This window comes from Phaenicophaeus curvirostris, chromosome 6, assembly GCF_032191515.1.
Source record: "Phaenicophaeus curvirostris isolate KB17595 chromosome 6, BPBGC_Pcur_1.0, whole genome shotgun sequence".
NCBI lineage: Eukaryota > Metazoa > Chordata > Aves > Cuculiformes > Cuculidae > Phaenicophaeus > Phaenicophaeus curvirostris.
The window spans coordinates 5,476,922-5,497,988 of NC_091397.1; the positions used below are offsets into that span (position 1 = coordinate 5,476,922).

Genomic DNA, 21,067 nt, shown 5'->3' on the forward strand with positions numbered 1-21,067 from the left:
CCAGGTTTTAATGCTGACGCTACAAAACGATCCTCCGTCTTTGGAAACTGGTGTGCAAGATAAGGAGATGCTGAAGAAATACGGGAAATCATTTAGGAAGATGATTTCATTGTGCCTACAGAAAGACCCTGAAAAAAGGTAAGAACCAGTAACAGCAAATTAAATCAAAAAACACACACACCCCCAAAACCATGAAGCTCATTGTACACCATGTTTTTGAAGTGGGTATGCACTCTTCACCTCCAGTATTTCAGTCACAGTGAACACAACAATCTTGCTATGGGGCAGCAAATTCTCTTGGCTCTCTTATTTTTAAGGATAAATGTCTGGCATTGGGCCTGGCCAGGGCACGCATCTTCTATTTGCGTTAATGAGAGTGCTTCCCAGTCCACTGCATCTGTAGTGCCATTCTCCCCTTTGCCATCTCCAGCAGGACTGCAGTTCGTGTTTTCTTCCTGGTCGAAACTGCCCTGTGTTTATAAATCACAAATTACACATTGGGCAATACCTGTTTGCTTGTGAAGCTTCATAAATAAACTTTTTAAAATTGGCCAGTGCAAAGAAAGGCTTTCAGTCTAGTTTTGACTTGCTTAGTTATAAGTGGTATTTTCTTTGGGGTGAAAGCAAAAAATCAGGAAAAACACTGGCAGATTTTACTAACATGTTTTCATCAATACAGATTGCTTAAGTGACCTGAAGACACCTTCAGTCTTCCTTGTAACAGCAGCTTGACTACTCAGTGATGTTAGAAATACTGCTGAGGGAGTGATGCGTGTGTTGTGGTTTTCGGGATAGTATTGTATCATTATGTTATGGCATCATTCAAAGCTGCACAAGGGTCTGGCTGTCTCCAGTGCTATTTAAACCCCTCTTCCTGTCACACAGGAGAGCTCAGAGGTATTTTTGTGGAGGACAGTCAGAGCATTTGCCAGTCTCTGTGAAGCTATTTAAAGGAAATTTCATCGTGCAGTAAAAATAGTGGTCCTTAAAATGTGACGGTAAAGAAGCAAGCATTCCTACAGATCAAGTTTTATACCCTTTAGTTTTCTTTTTTTTCCTCAATAAGGAAACTAATTATGGAAAGGGAAAAGTCCCTTCATAAAATAATGATAATGAGGACATTTTTCAGTTCCCGTTTGTGATGGATCCAGTAACAAAGGCTTCTCACATATCATAAGATGAAATCTCTCTCTTCTAACAAGCTGTACACTTGAATTCAATGCTTAATGAATCCAGTGGAGTGCTTGATAAATGCTGATAGCAGGTGTTTTTTCCCAGCATGATGTTTTTTCTCCTTTCTGCGGCATATCCTAGCCCTGCAGGTTAGAACGTGTGCTGATCAGAATTAAACATCATCACTGTGAATCATGGCATGCCCCTTCTTTCTTTTCAAGCACCACTAGCAGCCACTGTCATCATCCTGACTCTGGGAGCAGGAGATAGGCCCCTAAAGAGCGACTAGCACAATCAAATATGTTTATGCATATTATATGGGTTCTCAGGGAGGAGAATTTAGTGCGATTGCTTTTTAATTATTTCTGGGGCTTGCTTGCTATGAAGGGGATGCTTTTTGTTAGCATAGTCTGAGGAGAAGTAAATGCTGTGATGAATGGCCTGTGCAAGTCCTTAATTCTGCTGCTACTTAAGCACAGTTTGCATCGTGGGAAGTGCTGTGAGCTGCTACTTTCTTGTATAGGCCTGAGTCTTTAGAAAGCTTCTAAACTAAGGATTGTCTTTTACTTTCCAGTATTTATCCTGAAGTATAAGTTCAAGGGGAAAATAGTTTGTACTAGCCCTTTTTCCATTAGATGAAGGCTGATCATAGAATCATAGAATACTTTGAGGTGGAAGGGGTCTTAAAGATCATCCAGTTCCAACCCCCACTGCCACGGACAGGGACACCTCCCACTGGATCTGTTCAAGGCATCATCCAACCTGTCTTGAACACCTCCAGGGATGGGGCATCCATAACTTCTCTGGTCAACTTGTTGATGTTTTCCTAATATCTAACCAAAATCTCCCCGCTTTCAGCTTTAAACTGTTCCCCCTCATCCTGCCCCTGCACTCCCTGATAAGAAGTCCCTCCTCAGCTTTCCTGTTGGCCGCCTTTAAGTACTGGAAGGCCGTTAGAAGGCCTTCTCTTTGCCAGGCTGAAGAAGCCCAACTCTCTCAGCCTGTCCTCATATGAGAGGTGCTCCTGCCCTGTGATCATCCTCATGGTTCTTCTCTGGACTCACTCCAACAGATCCATGTCTTTTCCATGCTTAGGACTTCAGAACCTGAAGTCTTATCTATGTGTAATAGAAATGATTACACATGTAGAATCCAGTATTACTGAACTAGCTCTGTTATTTGGACATGGAAGGTACTGCAGTGCAGTAGGTGATGATCCTTTGTTTCAATTTTGAGTGAATTGTTTCTGTGATCCTGTCAAACTGGCTCAAAAAGACTCAAGGCCAGCATGAAAATGGGAGCAACTTTCCCACCCTGAATTATTTGCTGCTTTTGAACAGAATAGGCTTTGATTGGAATACATTGAGTGTTTTAAAAACTGCTGGTATAAAATTATTTGAAATACATGGAATTTTAGGGGAATCTGGCAGGAGAAACCAATGCCCTTATGAGATGCCACGTTACAACAACCTGGAAGACCATTGTGTTGAAATGAAGCATTTATAATCATTTTTGTACATCTGTTTCTATTGACAGACCGACAGCAGCAGAACTCTTAAGACACAAATTTTTCACGAAAGCAAAGGTAAGAAAACACTTCCTAAACCAATCTGTGCAGAGGCTGTGGAGAAAGCTTTTCAGAAGTATGATAGGTATGGTGACAGCTTTATTGGCATGAGTGTGGGCTGTTTCACTTGGGGCCAGCATAGCTGAGTGAGTTGAATGGGTCATTGTGAATGAACAGAATGAAACCTCTCTTCTGTACCTCCCTGTGTATGCTGCTATTAAGAGAAATTATCTAGAAATGCTTGAGCATTTAAATGTCTTTTAGTGGCTTTGGGGTTTTTTTCTTCTCTTGTAATGGTGCCATTCTGGCTGCTTCTCCAACCGTAAAGGGGTCTCTGGCAGTAAGCGTAACTTTATATTTTAGTAAACTCTATAATCAGCCTGTATGTAAAGAGTGAATGAGGCCCTCTGTGCAAAGGGCTACCTAAAACTATTTCACCCTGTGTTGTCCTGTGGAAAGTGAAGATCCTGTGATACAAAACAGTAGGAAACTCCCATTTCTAGCCTTGAAGTGAGCTGCCAGTGAGCATTTCTGTAATTACTGCCTGCAGATTAGTGCATATGCAATGTGCAAGGTCCTACTGGGGGAGACAGAAATAATATAGGGGAGAATTTATATTTCCATGGGAATAAGGAAACGTTTTCTGTTTGCTAATTTCTTCTGTGGCACATTTGTGATCAAAATACATGGGTTTCATAGCAGAACACAGATTAAACTGTCAAAAAGATATCTGATACCTGGGATAGCACAGCGGCATCACCAATCAATCAAAGTAGTTTTCAGCTCCCAAATTAAGATGCTTAAATGGAAGTGGCCACATTGAGGGACGTGTACAGGAGCTAGATATCCTACTAAAGGCGACAGAAGTCTAACAAATGCAACCAAGGAAGTTCAGAGAGTGATTCAGTTTATGAAACATAGGAGTTTGCTTTAGGACAGTTTTAACTGATGCTTGGGCTCTTGACAACGTTAACTAGGTTATGATTGTCCATAACGGAACTTCAGGCAGCTGAATAGTCTGCATCTGCACACTGGATACACACTTGGTGTCCAAAGTGTCAGGATGGTTTACACATTGCTGACCTTTCTCCATTTGGTTATGGGACTTCTGGTTCATGTGATACTTCATTATATGTAAAATCTCCTTCATGCTTTCATTAGGCTGCTGAAGAGTAACATATTAGCATATGTGGTGATAGAAAATTAACATTATTGTAAATGAGGCAATACTTAAACTGGCACCTGAAGTGAAAATGTTGCCACTTAACACTTGGCATTAAATTGCTTTCATACATCAGCCACTGCCAGGCTGACAGCTGTAATTTGAGGACAGAGGAGTCCAACTTCTGTATGTCTGTGTTGAACCATATATATATATATAAATACAGTCTATGTTATGTAAAAGTATGTTTTGATGATGCTGAGACCCACTTAGCAAGAAATGACAGCGTGTGTCTTCAGGCTTTCTGTCTTACGAGCAAGAAACCATCACAGGGGAGCTCTGGGAGCACTTCACAGGGAGAGACGTCAGGGCTCTCCGACCTCACTCGTGTGGTGTGGAATATCCAGCTAGATCCCAGCGCCAGGGCGGTTTCCTAGCCCACTTCCCCTGCAGCCAGCAGTTTGGCTCTGTAGTCGGGTGGTTGGAAAATTGTACGTGCAGGAGCCCACATGTTTGACCAGTCCGGAGTAGCTTGCTGAAGAGGAAACTTAGTATACAGTAAAACATTGCAGTAGTTTCCTAATACTTCATCTGTTGCGATCACTGAGTTTACTTCCTCTCTAAATATCACATCCTGTATGCTTTTATTCAGCCACTCTAACCCCTGTTGTCTCAATTCCTGGGTCTCGTTACTCCAGTATGTAGAGGTTCCTGCATCTCAGCCTGCCTGACATCTGAGATTTGCTTTTGACAGTTGACAGGCATAAATTTAGGGGCAAGATAAAGCAAAGTGGCTGCATCCAGGTGATGATGGAAATGGAAGAATGCCAAATGTCTCAGCAGGGTGTGAGGTGCTGTGATATAATAAGCATAAAAGCATGTTCCCTAGTAAATCAGACAGACCAGTATACAGCTCCTCAGTTGTTAATTTTCTGTCACTTTGCACAGGGGGAGAGCAACCATGGATGTAGGAGGTATTTAGGATGAAACACCTTATACTGTAGTCCAGAGGAAGAAGGGGTTAATATATTTGGGGGAATGAGGATTAAACATGTAAACCACTTTCTGCTAGAAATAGCTTAACAATTTCTTTATCAGAGACTCTGAAGAAACCAAAAGGCATTTCCAGCAATGCAAATGTTTGATATTTTCGTCTTTGCAGAATAAAGAATTTTTACAAGAGAAGATGTTGCAGAGAGCACCAACAATCACTGAAAGATCCAAAAAGGTACTGAACCTCCTGGGCTTTTGCTCTTACAGGCAGTATGGGCTTTTATTATGTTTGTGTTCACATTTTTAATGACTGTTGCTGTAGTACATAATTTCTAGATACAGCACTGGACAGTTCAATAAAATACTTCGGTGCCCTGAGAGACAGTGCAAGCTGAGGATGCTCTTGTGCTGTTTCTCCTTAGAGAGATCAACTGTAGAAACTATCTGCTTAACACATCGGTCCCTGTCTTTGTGCTGAGCAGGTCCGGAGAGTCCCAGGTTCCAGTGGACGTCTTCATAAGACTGAAGATGGTGGCTGGGAGTGGAGTGATGATGAATTAGATGAAGAAAGTGAGGAAGGCAGAGCAGCAATTTCACAGCTCAGGGTGGGTCCTCAAACTCCAATAGCTTCTCTGTCTATTGTTTCCTAACTATGGTATGTCTTAAGTATTGCCAGGAGGCGTGTGGCCTTGTTTTAAATATGGTGCACAGTAAGTTATAATCCCTCCCTTCAAATCTGTAGGTGAACCAGAGAAGGCAGACTAAGGGCTGAAGAACTGGTATCAATCTCTTTTCTGTCATCATTCTGGGGCACGGCTGGTCTCACACAGGGATATGGAGCATGATTTGGAACATGAATTCAGAGGATCTGCTCCCAGTTCAACATACTAATTCACTTGAGCTAGGATGTTCTTTTTGTTTTTAAGGGTGCTGACAGTTGGAGATGCTTTCTTCTGGAAGTGTTAGCAGAGATTTTGTCCTGCTGCCCTCTCCAGGATGGAGCTGAAATCGATTAGGGCCTGTGAATATGGCTGATACCTGAAATGCACACGACCTTATTCTGTCCCCTCAGTTACTCTGAAATGGATTAGTCAAAGTAGAAAATGAAGATGCAAGGAGTGATTGGTCTGGCACTTGAAAACCCTCCAAAAGACACCACCTCCCCCTCTCACAACTCATACACAAACCACCCCCAAACCCAGAGTAAGCCACAGAAACATGGAGGAGTAATGAATAGGGATCAGCTAGAATATTACAATAAGTCTCCAGATCATCTTCCTCCCAGCAGTCAGCCATGTGGATTTTGACTGTTGTGACTTGCCTTTTCTTTTTTCACAACAGCAGGTAGCTTGACATGGACAATGCATTTCAGTCACTTAGTAATCGAATTGTTGAGGCAGTGAAGGGTTTTTATGAAAGGAAAAAAAGAGCAGTATTGGTTTGAGGCACTTATCCCTTTACAACTTCAACTTTTCTAATTTCTCTTTCGTTACTTTTCCTTCTGCTGGTGTTCTGTATAGACACTTACATATCAAATGCAATATTTTGCGTCTTTTTAGAATCCTTTGAAATACTTCAGTTTTTAAAGGTGCTATTGACATCGTAATTCCATACTGTGTGGCAACGATTATTGTGACTTTTTTGTTTCAGCTCACTTTACAAGCTGAAATCTTCTAAATTTCTTTTGTTGATTCAAATATAAGAAAATTTTAGGAGGCATTATTATAAAATACCCAAAGTGTATTTCAAAGGTTACTTAGAACTGGTTTTATCTTGTCTCTGAGCTCAGGATACTATGACTTAGCACTGTTTACTCTGTTTTGAACAGTACTTATTTGTTTCATTCCTCATATGCAGAGAAGAGCAGATTGACATATGTGTTTACTAACTCCTTTTCAAGTCAGTTTTTTCCTCAGACCTTTGGCATATTTGCTTGTACTGCTGTCTGTTCTGATCTCTCTAATGTGGGTTGTGCTTGGCCTTTATTTCTAAGTCTCCCATCCAAGAAACCTTTAGCCCTTTAACAAAGAATGTGTATTGGAGCAGTAGTTCTCAGTTCAGTTACCTAAATGTAGATGTATATTGCCATTTTGGAGGCACCCTGTGTAGATATAATGCAGAACTTTGGGGCACCTGTATGTTCCTGAAGGACAGGAAAGGTACCATGGCATCTTGGAGCTCACTACGTGCCTGCTTAGGTACTTGACTCCTGCCCTGGGTGTCTTTCCTTTGCATGGCTTTTGAGTCATTTTCTTCAGGCTGAAGATGAAAGGGTAAGAATGCCTGTAGACCTCTGCATTTGATCCCTTTTTGAGCAGTCTTAAAGCTTGTATTTAATTGCTAATGTTTGCCACAAATATTATGGTGATGTTGAGGACTAATGTTCATCCTGTGTTTTGGCCCTATTTCAAATGTGGGGTGTAAATTCCACCTGCCTGTAATCCCTCTGCAGTTTTAACTAAGTTATAAGACAGAATAACTTATATTAACTGAGTGTCAACGTTTATTCCTGCCCAGAAGGGTTGGACAAGATGGATCTTTAAAAGTCCAACCCAGACCATTCTGCGATTCCAGCTGTACCTGCATTTTGTTGCTGTCAACCTTCAAGTGAAATAATGGCTTGCAGATTGACTTAATTTGCTAAAATACGTGCATAAAAGCTTCTACATAAATGTCAAGTGTCTGTATTTTTCACTTGTCTCCACTTTACAGAAAAAAAAGGGTGAGTTTAATATGTACAGATGTGTGTTTTACAAGTCTCTTGCTAGGATTGCACCTGAAAGCAGACAAATAGTTATTACAAACAACCAGCAATATCTGCCCAGTTCATCAAATAAGATGACTTGCTGACTCAATGTTACCTTTTGGCTATAAAGACTTATTGAACTCCTTTGCTTCTGGTATTTAAAACCTTGAATTCAAATTACAGCAATTATGCTATATGGGCTTTTAAATCATTCATCCACCGTTACTCGGTAAATCTGTGCAGTGGCACGTGGTGTGGTCACACTTTACTGGTTACTCACATCATCTCTGGTTACAGACCCAACAGCAAGTTAGAACTAATCTATTTCAGCACATCCCCAGTCATCCTATTTGTACCTTAATTAGGTAAACATGTTTCAGTGTTTGTGCTTTTGACTTTCGGTCCATCTTTTTCCTCAGTTTACTCCTGCTGGCCATTCACCTGGGTTAGTTGTTGGCTGTGGGGCAGGCTAGTGTTTCCATACTTGTCTTTATAGTGTCTAGCATATAGTGTCTCTTGGATATGAGCTTTGTGCCTAAAGAACAGCACTGCAGATGTGGAGCATGGCTGTTTATTTCTAGGAGCAGTGCCACTTTTTCATCTTGCCTGGTAACTGTCAAGTGAAGGTTCAACATACTGAGATGGATTTGAGGCTTTACCTTTCCAGCTGTCTGCCTTTTCACCTGGCACTGTCTGTGCATAGTCACCATGAAGCATCTGTTCCTTCTCCTCCTGTCCAGAAGGCTTTTTGCAATTTGCTGTTCTGAGAATAAGAACTTTTACAACTTTTACTTTCTCTCATGAGACGCCTTTGGGTCATATGTCACAAATTGCTCTGACCTGCATTGGTTAAGTTGGTGGCATTGGTTAGTGCATAAACTGGCTCAGGGTAAGGTAATGGCATGATGAGACTTACATTCCTCTGTCAAACTTGTACTGTCCTAATTGCAGCCTGTCTTTTAGACCATTGTGTGGAGGAAGAACATCTATTTTATTAATCCCAGCGTGGACCAAGTTGTCCCACCTGTCTGTCTCCACATGGTAATTGGACATGTCAGAAGACAAAGCTGCAGGCACTTTTAATTGCAGGGCTTTCCAGGAGTCCCTGCAAATTCCCTCCTGCTCATGTGAAATAGCTAGTGTGTGTTATCTTTATTTTACTGATAAGGAAAGATCGATCACATTGCTTTGACTGCACTTTCCCCTCCATTCGACTGTCAGTTTTCTGCTTTCTCTTACTGAGAGCATAGCATAATGCAGAGTCCAAGGGCAAGGGGAGCAGGCAAGAGATTTCTTTCTATGAAGCAACACATGTTAATGCTGATTTTTTTTTTCCTTTTACATTTTTCCAAGGTTTTGTGTAGTTTAAGCGAGTTGGTTTGCAAACTTACTCTCTTTGTATAAAATGGGGATTTGTTTTTTAGCAGAATTCAGCAAGGCAGATTTCTGTGACTTACCTTTTTCTGCAAGACTTGTGTGGCTTAAAATGGATTTTGCCATCCTGGTGCGCAAGTAATTTGATCCAGTCTGAGTGATCTTCAGGAGTACTGGATTTTGCTAGTGGTTAACCATGACAACAGCTTAGGTTATTGTGTGCCAGTGTAAATAGCTACTGCAAGTTCTGAAACAGGACTGTATATTTCTGGGTGATATGATGCAATTAGGTTGCCAACAGATTGTGTGGTGTCCCTTTTATTATGCATATTAAAACCTTTATGTACCTTGAAAGCAATTTCATATGTTCAGAATGATAAGTTTCACTGTTGTCCAGGCAATGACAACTTTTTCTTTGTTTTTCAGTCTCCCAGAGTGAAAGAACCTGTACAGAATTCTGAGGTAAGTTATAATTGCAAATGGCTTCACAAAATGATGACTCCTAGTTCTTGCTGTTGTTTCAAGGAACATATCTTTAGGCGAAGTAAAAGCTCGTATGTAGCTGAGCTCTGCTTGAAAACCTCCCTATAAAAGGAATCATGGTCTGTGTAATGCCAAGAGGTCTTTCTGAGGTAAATTCAGCGTATATCTTTTCAAGTTTACTTTACTTTCAAAAGTCTTTGTGGTAAGATAATGAATTGGTCATAAGAATACTCTAAGCAAAACAAGTGTTCCAATTTTATCTTTGAATAAAACAAAAACCCCCACACCTTTAATATGAATGTTTTGCATGGTTTCATTAATTGGTTTGGAACATTTGCTCGGAACTGTGAAATAAATTAGTATTGTATAGCAAACAAAGCTTAATTGCAATTTATAATCTACCTTCAGTTCTGTCCTGTGTTTCTTATATTAGGAGTATTAGTGTTCCTTATCTTTCAGTGATACAGACTGCCTATCTTCTAGAGACTGTGTGATGTCTTTCATTTCCCTACTTGTGTGGAAAGACAAACAGTGATGTCTCCTAGAAATCAGTCTTGGGTTAGGCTGTCCTGTTCTTCATCTGTTTCCAAGGTTTGATTATAAAGGGAGAACATAAGAAAGGCTACAGTTGTGCCACTGTAATTTGACATCAACTCTCAATTCAAAGAAAAAGCTGAAACCCAGAATCCCTTTGGGTGGAATTTTCTCATTGTGATACATGCCTTAATGCATATTGTGGTTTGGAGGTCTGCTGCCACATTTTCAGTATTCAAGGTGATTTATATTTCCTGCCATGTAGCAGAGTAAGTTGGAGGGAACACTGAAGAAATGCCATCAAGCTTACAGTTTTCTGGCTACCACGATGAGCAGAGGGCTGGAGCATGCCCTGTATGAGGACAGGCTGAGAGCGTTGGGCTTGTTCAACCTAGAGGATGGAAGGCTGTGGGGAGACCTTCTAGCACCCTTCCAGTACTTCAAGGAGTTCAGCAGGAAAGCTGGGGAAGGGCTCTTTATCAGGGAGCGCAGGGATAGGATGAGGGAGAATGATTTTAAGCTGAAAGAGAGGAGATTCAGATTAGATGTTAGGAAGAAATGCTTCCCTGTGAGGGTGGTGAGGCCCTGGGCCAGGTTGCCCAGGGAAGGCCTGGCTGCCCCATCCCTGGAGGTGTTCAAGGCCAGGCTGGATGAGGCTTTGAGCAACCTTATCCAGTGGGAGGTGTCCCTGCCCATGGCAAGGGGGTTGGAACTGGATGATCTTGAAGATCCCTTCCGATCCACAGCATTCTATGATTCTATACCACGCCAAAAGCAGTTTCTCTGTTCTGAATAACACAAGAGGTTAGAATACTAAACTTTGATTTAGCTCTTACCCCACACCCAATTAATGGCCTGTGAGGTTTTTTTCAAGGGACTTACTTCACTAAGTCCAATTCTAAACAATGGTCTTGTGTGTTTTGCAGACTTAAACTCTGAATTCATTTTTCATTGAATACCTGGATTGCTCTGACTCTGACGTTTGTTTTAAGAGTGGATAAATTGTTGATAGTTATCTTAATGCTTTGTTAGGCCGTGTTCTCTGAAAGGAACTATAGGTAAAAGCTGAGTTGCTCTCCTCTGACCGTGTGGATTCTTGGAAATATAAGTGGACTTGGATTCTGTGAAAAGGGAAACTAAAGGATAGGATGCTGTCATGCAAGGTAGTCTTGCTAACTGCAGAGTGTAATTTTTGTCCAAGATCCACAGTTGTGCTGCTATCTTGGTTTCTTATCCTTCCTTACTGATGAGTAAAAGTTGAAAATACCAGACCAGAAGGGGTCCCTGAATATAAGGAAACATCAAACCCCTTGAACGAGAACTTAGGATAGGTGTTAGTGTTCTTGAGTCCTGGGAATGTCCTTGGCATTGAACTTTTCCAAGTGACTGATGCAGCAAGCAAGCACATTTTGGAAAGCTGATGATTGAGTCAGAGTGATTGAGTTCCTTTTCTTATTAAAACACATTTTTGCTTGCAGCTATTCCCATCAGCTGAACCTCCAGGTCCTTCACTCAATGCTCCAGCACAGGCACCTACTCAACTACCTCAGGCTGCAGGACAAGTGCCTGCACAACCTCAAACTGCTGTACCTCCACCTAGTCAGGCTCCTCCAGCAGCCCCAGCAGCAGCCCAGGTAAGATCAGAAACTCTGTACCAGATTTCAACTTTATGCTTGGTCATGCTTTTCAAGACATGCTAAAATCATCTCAAGCCATGAATGTTGGTTTTATGGGGTTGCGTTAGTGCTGCTTTACACGGAAGTGACAGCTGGCCTAGTGGCTTGCAAAAGGAAGACCGTCAGTGCTGGCTCAGCAAGTCTTTGTTCTTATTCTGTGGGTGGGCAGTGACTTTTTATGGTGTTCAGGGAGTGGAGTCTGTTTGGCTTGAGGCAAGGTTAAAGGTAAGAAGAAAGTCTCATGTAAGTGGCAACTGCTTGTTCTTGATGTTTATGGTGCAGGCTTTGATTGTGTCTCTCAGTGCTGGCATCCAAGGGAGGAATAGAGAGTAAAGTGAAAGGAAAAAATTAAAATATGCAAGTTCTCTAGACTTCAGAAGACAGACAGGAGATTAAAACAGTCCTTTTAGCAATCAAAAATTGTGGAGAAACTCCATCTTTGGGAAGCTCTGGACCTTGTGATGCTTTGAAACACTACCATGTCCAGCAGGGAGGGGAGAACGCACCGTTGAGAGGAAATACAAGGAACGTGAAAGCTTGTTGGGTTTGTGTTTAATTTTGAGCTACATCACCCCAAAGTGTAGGGTATAGGTCAGATAGGTAGATGTAGTGGAGTTGGGCAAGAGCTCTGACTTGTATTAAAAAGATAAAAATGGTCAACCCTAATCATTACTGAGATGCTTGGAACATGCCTTATGGTTTGCTGGAGCAAAGCGCTACAGAGTTTGCCAGCCTTCTGAATGATGGCACCTCTTCCGTAAAAGAGGGCAATGTTCGTATTTGTTGGTGAGGAGAAGCTGTCATTGTCGGATGGGGCCAAGCTCTGCTCTTTGGCAGACCCATCAGGAAGAGACTTGTCAGTGTTGGTCAGAAAAATAACTCTTTAGACTTACTCCTTCCTAGAAATGTTTCATTATTTTTATTTTAAAGAATGTAGAAGGGTACGTGTATCTCTTCACTGCAGTCCGTTTGAGTTCCTGTTTACAAAATCATTAAAGACAGTGCATTAGTCATTAACAGAAAATAGTGGAGTTGAGATATGACATCTTCTTGGCTACATTAAAAGCAGTTTTAATGCTGAAATCAAACCCCTTCAAAACTTTTGAAAAAGGACCAGTGTTTAATCCCTGAATTTTATGCAGCAGTTAAAACACCAGCAGCAGTGAAGGCCAGGACTCTGAGTTTGGTAAATTGAAGTAGCAGTGTTGGCCTCAGTGAGCGTGTTTTGATTTGCACTAGCAGAACACCTTGCTCCCTGCCACTAGTGCCCAATAGCTTATTTGTTGGTAACTTGTCCTGAGGTGAACTTCATACCTTTGTGTCAGTATGTTCTTCTTTATTGCTCCTTTTTGTCAATATGTGCTCTTTAGAGCTCCTTTATGTCAACATGCTCTTCTTTATAGCTCTTTTTTGTCAATATGCTCTTCTTTACAGCTCTTTGTATATCAGTGTGTTATTCTTTATAGCTCTCCTCCAGTTCTTGTAGCTGGTTACTGTTTTGCAGACCTCTGGGCTTCTCTGTGGGCTCTTGTTAGTTTTCACTGACCTGGTAAAGCTTTTGGCTTCAACAGAAACAAGGTTGTGATCAGAACTCTGAGCTGCATTGCTGGCACAAGAGCACCAACAGATGGAGTAAAATACTCATCTTAAGTGCACAGGGTTTTTCTTTCTTCTCTCATGAAAAAGCAAATGATCTAGATGAAAAAACTTGATTGAGACTTATAGGCTTAATTATCAGCCTACCATTATCTGTCTGGTTACAGCATATTTAAAACCCCTGCCTTGGCCTCAGTGAATGAGTGACTGACCCTTCTCTGTTTTGTTTAGGTTTTTTTTGGTGGGGATTGATTAACAATTCACCCTTTACTGAAAGTATCCTGAATGCTATAAAAATGGACACCTCCTGGGTCTTTCCTACTGGGAATCTGGTGCTGAGCGATATAAAATGCTTTGATTACAGGTTCCAATAATTACTCAGAAGAAATTTAGATGTGAAAATAGGCAGCTATGAAATTGCTGCTAGATGCCCTTAAAGCCTTTGATTTTATAAAAAAAGTAATCAAGAATATACACCAATTTGCTGATTAAATGATTTCCTAGGCACTTTTCACAATTGTATCAAATTTTTAAACCAGCTGTTTGGGGCAGGGATTAAAACGCAGGAGGTCTTGAAGCTGTCACGCATGCTCAAAACCATTAAGTTTTGAAGCAAAGCAAGCAGTTTTTTTACCTTTAGCGCATCAGAAGTCTCTTGCCGTTTTGCCATTTCTCAAAGTTGTGTTGCTTTTAGTCTTTTTCAAGACAGTTGCAGAGAGAACCTCCTGGGTCGCTATTGAAGTTCCTTGTTTCATTAGTCTGTCTTTTTCACAGCAGTGTCATGATTCTAATGATGAGTTAAACTTTTATTTGTATTTATAGTTGATAAAGGTTATCTGTACTTTTAAAACCAAAGAAAGGAATCATTAATCTGTTTTAAAATGATGTAATCCTGTTGCAGGCCCCACCTGCCCCTGCTGCAGCTCCGGTACAGGAAGATACAAAAGTCCCTATCAGCCTTGTATTAAGGTTAAGGTAAGGACACAAAAGTGACCTGTTCTGTCAGAGCGAGCCTTGTAGAAAGGGACAGTGGGAGACTTCTGTAGTGCATCTTGCCAACTACCTTTTAATTAAAAGGGTGATGGTTATATGTCATTTGTCAGCTTGAATTTCATCTGCTTTTCCAAAACTGGGCCTCAGAACTGCGGATTGCAAGAGGTTTTGATATTTGTATAAATATTCCTAAACTCTAATGGGGTGGGAAGGAGGAATTGGCTGAGTTCCCTAAAAGGGGATCTGGGATGCAGGGGTTCTGACCTTGTGCTGGACCGTCATACTATTCAGGCATAACTTCAGACTTCAGCCAGTTCTGAGAGTGAAGAGCTTTTACCCAATGCAAGGTGTGGATTCTGGTCGTGTCCCTAGAAATAGGCAGGAAAAGGTTCGTAAGCACCTTCTGCTGTCATTACCCATAATGATGTTTCTCATTAGGGCCACCTGCCTCCCATCTCTCTAGGCATCTTGATATATTTTGATATACATTGGACTGGGACTTCTGAGCATCACCTCCCAGTCATTCCTGGACATTTTTGTAATGTGTGTGCATCTGCAATCACTGAGTCCTTTCCTCGGAAGGATGTGCTCCAAGGATATACTCACTGACAGATATGAGTTACTGAGACAGTGGAACGATGTGGCCTTACACCAGAGAGGTGGCACTCATCGTGGGCATCAGCCCACTCAAGTTCTGTCAGGCTGAGAAGCAGAGTGTACCGAGAGCTGTGCTTCCAGACACACACAAGTGTTTACTTTCTGCCTTTTAAAGGGGAAGGGTATAGTGAAATCAGTCCATGGGCTGATTATTGAGTGACAGAAGTTTCTTTTGAGCACCTGTCAGAACAATGAAATGTTCTCTTATAAAACTTCTTTTCTTTCCACAGGAATTCGAAAAAAGAGCTCAATGATATTCGATTTGAATTTACCCCAGGGAGAGGTGAGCTGGTGGAAAACTACAGTCTGTGAAGGTGGTTTGGATGACAGGGAGCTTTTGCGTTTGCTGTTGTGTTTATGGAGAATCCTGCTTGAGTGTCCACAGTGCCACCTTAAAGGGGTTTCTAGGGCTTGCCTTGTGGTCAGGCTGATCGCTAGTGCTTAGAGCACTACCCTTGAGAAGTTCTTTCTTGTAAAACTGTTCACGGATGTGAGCAAAGTGCAGCCCTTTGATGAATTCCAACTCAGAGTGTGACGACATAGCTCAGAGCTGTCTGACTGCACCCATTGTACACCCTAATACCCATCTTGCGTGAACAACACGCTTGCATTATGGTTTGTACAAGCTCCCTTAGGTTTCTATGTGATGTCTTCATCAGCTGGACAGTTTCTGTTGTGTGGTGACTGGCTCTTGGGTTTCTCCTCAACAGATACCGCTGATGGTGTGTCTCAAGAACTCATTTCAGCAGGTCTTGTTGATGGCAGAGATCTGGTAATAGGTAATTATGTGTTATTTTTTCTTCTCTATCTATTTCAGTCATTTTTTGCATGTTTAAAATGGCCAGATTAGTGGATACTAGGAGAGTTCGCTGCAGCCTTGTTTTTTTACCCCAGTGGCTCTACAAAACTGCTGTTACTTCTGGTGACAGTTCTGTACCGGTACATTTAGGCAACCCCTAGTCCACAAGAATATGATCTAGTTGGAAACATTATGAAGCGAATGTTCCTTGCAGTGCACAATGAAGGCTAATTGATGCATTAGCCAAATCATTATCATCTGACATCTGCATTGCCAAATTACTGCACAAGCCTATGCTGCTTGCAGATCCTGTGCAAGAGAGGTCTGGGACTGGAATCAGCCAGGCTTTTTTGTTTTAAGTAGGGCTGGGGGAGGAAGAAAGAAGTGCACACGTGCTAGGGCAGCTGCTCATGTTGCTTGGCATGAGCAGTGCCAAGGGAATATGAACAGATAGATGAACAGCTACCTCTAGCAACAGTTTGCTAAATAAATGCAGCAGATGAGACATCTAAACTGTGCAGGTGAGATATTTAAACTGTCAGCACTGCCTGTAGAGTTCCACTACAACAAGCAAAGCCAATCTTTGGGCTGGAACATCTGGAAAGGCTGCTAGTGTAAAACTAACTGGATTTCCAGGTGCAGTTGAGCAGTTTATTACTACAATCTCACCACTTCCAGGAAAAAAATAACTACCTCCAAAAGAGAAGTACAGTAACAAATGGCAGTGTTTTCACAGTTTAAAGCTTTAGATTTAAGTAGAATCTAATTGAAACCTAAGCTCTTTTTATCATGAGTTTGCTGAGTAATAAAAAGAGGCCTAATGAGTTTGGGATGTTTTTCTCTAGCTTGTCCTAATATTTGCCCGTTTTCTTTGTGTGTGTGTGTAATTTCAGTTGCAGCTAATTTGCAGAAAATTGTGGAAGAGCCCCAAGCAAACAGATCCGTCACTTTCAAACTGGTATTTATTCCTGTTCCCTAACTGAACAAGTTGTCACTTGCAAAGAGAAGGCTTTGCATATAGATGCCTGTGATGTCTACTGTAGGCATTTACTGTATGCACTCTAAATCCTCCATTTCCCAAAGCTTCCTGCTGGTTGTCTAACAGTAGGCAATGCAGGCTCCCTGTTTTTCTCCCCTAAGCAGCACCTGGGTTAAATAACTGTGTGGGACAATCTGCCAACACAGACATTCCCTTAGCCTGGCTGATAAGCAAATAAAAATGTTACAAAAGGGTATTTTCTGGGCTTGGAACATAGACTTGCCCAGAAAGAGCAGAAATAATTCATGGCAGGTAAGTGGGCTAAGGAATGCCATGGACTGCTTTCTTGGAGGAGCAAGATGGGGAGGGTGCAGACACATCATCACTGAGAAGGATATGAAGGAAGAAAAAGAGCAGGGGGCAAAAGAAGAGAGTTAAAAGTAAAAGAAGATAGGCTAGGAGAGGAGAAAGACATGCAGATGAATCCTTCAGAGGTAGTTATAGTGGCAAAGTGAAGATGTAATCAGTTTATTGGTAGTGAAGCAGTAAGTGCCGTTAGTTTTGACTCTTTCTGTATGGAATTTTCACCTGTTTTGCCTCAGTTAGTGCATGTAGCCCTAGTCAGAGTAGACATTGACAAAACTTCAGTCCCAGCCCTTCCTAGCTTCAAAAAAAAGGCAAAAAGCAACAAAAAAGCGCTCAATTTTAACTTTGCATAGTGTGAGCTGCTGAAATACAGTGCAAAGCTGTCCTGTGGCTGCTCTGTCCCCAGACTGTGTCTGATATACCTTGTTGTGATAGGTAGCATGGTATCTCCCGGAGGGTAGAGCTTGGGTGTTACTATTAGGATCTCTGTTTCTTGTGTTTCAGGCATCTGGCGTCGAAGGATCAGATATTCCTGATGATGGCAAACTTATAGGATTTGCACAGCTCAGCATCAGCTAAACAATGGTCCCAGGAGATGTTTCCCAACTGAGAACCCACATGTGCATATTCGTAATGCTTCTGTTAGCCTAAAAAAAACCACTACTGCCAAAGAATTGAACTACAGCCCCCTTCCTAGAAGCTTTAACATTTTCCTTAATAGGATCACAAACCTTCCTGAAATTACCGTTGGCGTTTACACCTTTTGTAAACAACTCTCATGTTTTTGTATCTGTCATCTCAGACATGCAGACCCAACACGTCATTGCCTGCATGTTCGTTTTATTATTGCCTTACTTTAAAGAAAAATACTACTGAGTACGAAGCAGGGGGTTCCACTGCTCTGATGATCTTGCCTAAATGTTTGCTTACATGTGGTTTCATTTTTTTTTTCACTTGCTATTTTTGCACAAGTTTTAATACCGAACGGATCTTTTTGGTTCTTTACCTGCTTCTCCTTCCATCTGAAGCACCAATGTACATGTTGTTTGGGTCACCTGGAGTGCTGAGAAATCTGCTTCTCTTTGGCTGTGTTTTTTAAAACTGCTTATTTGAATGCTTGCACCTGAGAAGGCAAGCCAAGTCTTAACCCACGGGAGGGAGAGCTGCCTTCCCTTGTGTTTGTGTTTTTGAGAAGTTCCTTGACTTTGAGGTGTTAGAAGTCAGCTTCCCTTTGTGAACTGCCTTAATTTTATTTTTTATTTTTATTATTTTGGTTCTCTCCACATGAGTGCCAGGTGTGGCATGAGGGCTGAACCTTTTAATTTACATTAAGCAGTCCTTCCTCAAACGTCTTTCTGCGTCATAGATGTAGTCTGTTCTTGAAGCAGACCAATGAGGCATTGCTGGCTGGAAACTGATCTTTCAGATCATCAACAAAACATTCGTGCTCAGAGGGAAAGGAGATCTGTATCACTCTGCCTTTGGCAAAGATGCACTTCGAACTCTTCCTGACACCCAGTCTGTTTATGCCTGGCTGTGCAAGTCCTCCCAGTGTGTTTTCCCAGTTCTCTGCAAACTGGTACCCGTGGAACCATCCCTCTTGTGTTTTACAGCAATAAAGAATCACCAGTAGCGTGGCAGTACTGGGCAAGCGGGCGCTGGGCTGTGTCCCTCCTGCACCAATCGCTTGGGTCGTCAGTTTTCTCCTTGGTCCAAGCCTCAGCGTTTGATTGGGATGTCACTGAAACCCTGTCACACACGTATTCAGCTTTCATTTCTATGTGGTGTGGAATTTTGAGTTTCTACATGAATAATATAAATTATACTCTGAGTTTGATAAGAGACACTTGTAATGCAATATGTGAATAATAAATGGTGTTGGTTTTTTTTTCCTACTGTTTCACAGTTGGCCTTTGTAACTGCTATTGGCTCTGGAGTGTTTTCTACACAGAAATTGCAAGTCTGTAATTTAACACGCAGATGGAAACGTGTTTGGTTTCCATCAGCCACAAACAATGCAGGAAGAGAGTGTTAAAGCGGAATGACTGAGTTCAATTAGGACTTTTTTTTCATTTTCAAGTCTTTCAATGAACAATCTGTATTTAAATATTGTTCTCTATGAGCAGCTGTGGAATCTTCCTGAATTGTGCATGTTCTTTTTCTACCACCCTTGTTGCTTTTAGCTTCTAGGTGGGTATTGGGTTGTGTCCCCATGAGCTATTTGCAGCCTTGTGGCTGATGAGTGTGAAGGGCAGAGAAATGAGAAAGAGGGTTTGGGAGTGATAGCATCCCAGGGTGCTGAGCAGATGCTCTTAGGAGCCCAGGAAGCGGGTGCCCAATACCAGGGAGTTGGTGGTGGCTGAGTTTGGCGAAGTGAGTTGCGTGCACGTCTGTGTGGCACCTCTGGCACTTTCTCCTGTTGTCTAATACAAAGCACTCCGTATGGCTTCCCCTGTTGAACTTCTTGGCCTGGGAAGAGCAGGTTGGCTTCTTGGTTTTCATGTCACCCTGTGATTGATATGGTGGTATTGAAAACCCTTAGAATACGGAGACACACTAGTCTTGGTACAGTATTATTTTTCCCTTCTGCCTGCATGCCATGGGGACTTCCCTGTTCATTTGTGTACTGGTGCTGAGAAAGGTAGGACTCGAACTGCTCAAATGGAACAATGCAATATCTATTTATTAAGTTATTCCCCACCTTCCCAAAGCCAGGGCTGAAAGAGCTTGAGCTCACGTTAATGGGAGGCTCCTTAGTTCTTTAATGGAGGAAATAAGTAAGGAAGAAACTAGAGGGTTTTTTTTGCTCTGTAGACCTCCAGATGTTTTGGGTAGGGATCCAGAATATTTACTTGGGCTATTACAGTGCTAGACAACTGTCTTCTCTCATGTTGTTCCAGTAAGTGCCAATGCTGTTCACAATTGTTCTCCAGTGTCATTAAGAATTTGGTTTTTGTGCAAATTTCTGATCTGAACCTGGAAGCAGGTGGTTATTTTAAGTCAGTTCCTACTTTTAAGGACAATGCTCTGTTAATGAGAATGGATCATCTTCACAGTTTTGGTGTATTGTAGATTACAATGAAAGATGTAAAATATTCAGGCTTTTTTTTTTTCCTTTTTTGGACTTTGTATTTTACTGCATGTCTCTAATTTTTAATCAATAAAGAACAAATTGTCCATTGCCGCGTGTTTGGTGTGTGGTTTATGTGTTGTTGGGTTGGATGGTGTATCTTGAGGAAGGGGTTTGCCCAGGTATTGTCTGCAACCCCTGAGGGATTTCTGACTGGAGCAGTGGGAGGTTTGCCATCACCTGAGAAAACTTGGTGAGGATGGGATGGGGTTGTTTGCAGCAGCTGTCTACAGAAATGGAGCCAGGAATACACTTCACAGAATCACTAGGTTGGAAAAGACCTCCAGGATGATCAAGTCCAACCATTCCTATCAACCACTCAATCATGTCCCTGAGCACCTTGTCCACCCGTGCCTTAAACACCTCCAGGGAAGGCGACTCAACCAACTCCCTGGGCAGCCTGTTCCAGTGCCCAATGACCCTTTCTGTGATATTTTTTTTTCCTGATGTCCAGCCTGAAGCTCCCCTGGTGGAGCTTGAGGCCATTCCCTCTCATCCTGTCCCCTGTCACTTGGGAGAAGAGGCCAGCTCCCTCCTCTCCACAACCTCCTTTCAGGTAATTGTAGAGAGCAATGAGGTCTCCCCTTGGCCTCTTCTTCTCCAGGCTAAACAACCCCAGTTCCCTCAGCCGCTCCTCATAAGACTTGGAGTGTACCCTGGGGCCTTGTCTCCAGCTGAAAAGTTTGCTCCGGGCTCTTTATGCTTGGCAGCTGAGGATGAACTTCCCCTGTCCAGGGACACCTCAGGGTGACACAGGCTAGTATTGAACTGGATGATCTATACCCTGAGAAGTGTTTGGAGGGTGAATTGCACTCCCTTCTCTCCACCTCCACAATTTG

General features: G+C 42.0%; 1 protein-coding gene across 1 annotated transcript in view; it reads left to right on the top strand.

Moving 5' to 3' along the window:
- Positions 1 to 20,279, top strand: part of OXSR1 (oxidative stress responsive kinase 1) — a 105,124-nt gene extending 84,845 nt beyond the window's left edge. The window contains exons 8-18 of the mRNA XM_069859245.1: positions 5 to 138; positions 2,710 to 2,758; positions 5,065 to 5,130; positions 5,378 to 5,500; positions 9,442 to 9,477; positions 11,511 to 11,666; positions 14,206 to 14,279; positions 15,185 to 15,237; positions 15,665 to 15,733; positions 16,647 to 16,711; positions 17,603 to 20,279. Coding sequence (XP_069715346.1) covers positions 5 to 138; positions 2,710 to 2,758; positions 5,065 to 5,130; positions 5,378 to 5,500; positions 9,442 to 9,477; positions 11,511 to 11,666; positions 14,206 to 14,279; positions 15,185 to 15,237; positions 15,665 to 15,733; positions 16,647 to 16,711; positions 17,603 to 17,677 — 900 coding nt within the window. The 3' untranslated portion in view covers positions 17,678 to 20,279. The remainder of the gene's footprint in view (positions 1 to 4; positions 139 to 2,709; positions 2,759 to 5,064; positions 5,131 to 5,377; positions 5,501 to 9,441; positions 9,478 to 11,510; positions 11,667 to 14,205; positions 14,280 to 15,184; positions 15,238 to 15,664; positions 15,734 to 16,646; positions 16,712 to 17,602) is intronic.
- The last annotated feature ends 788 nt before the right edge of the window (positions 20,280 to 21,067 follow it).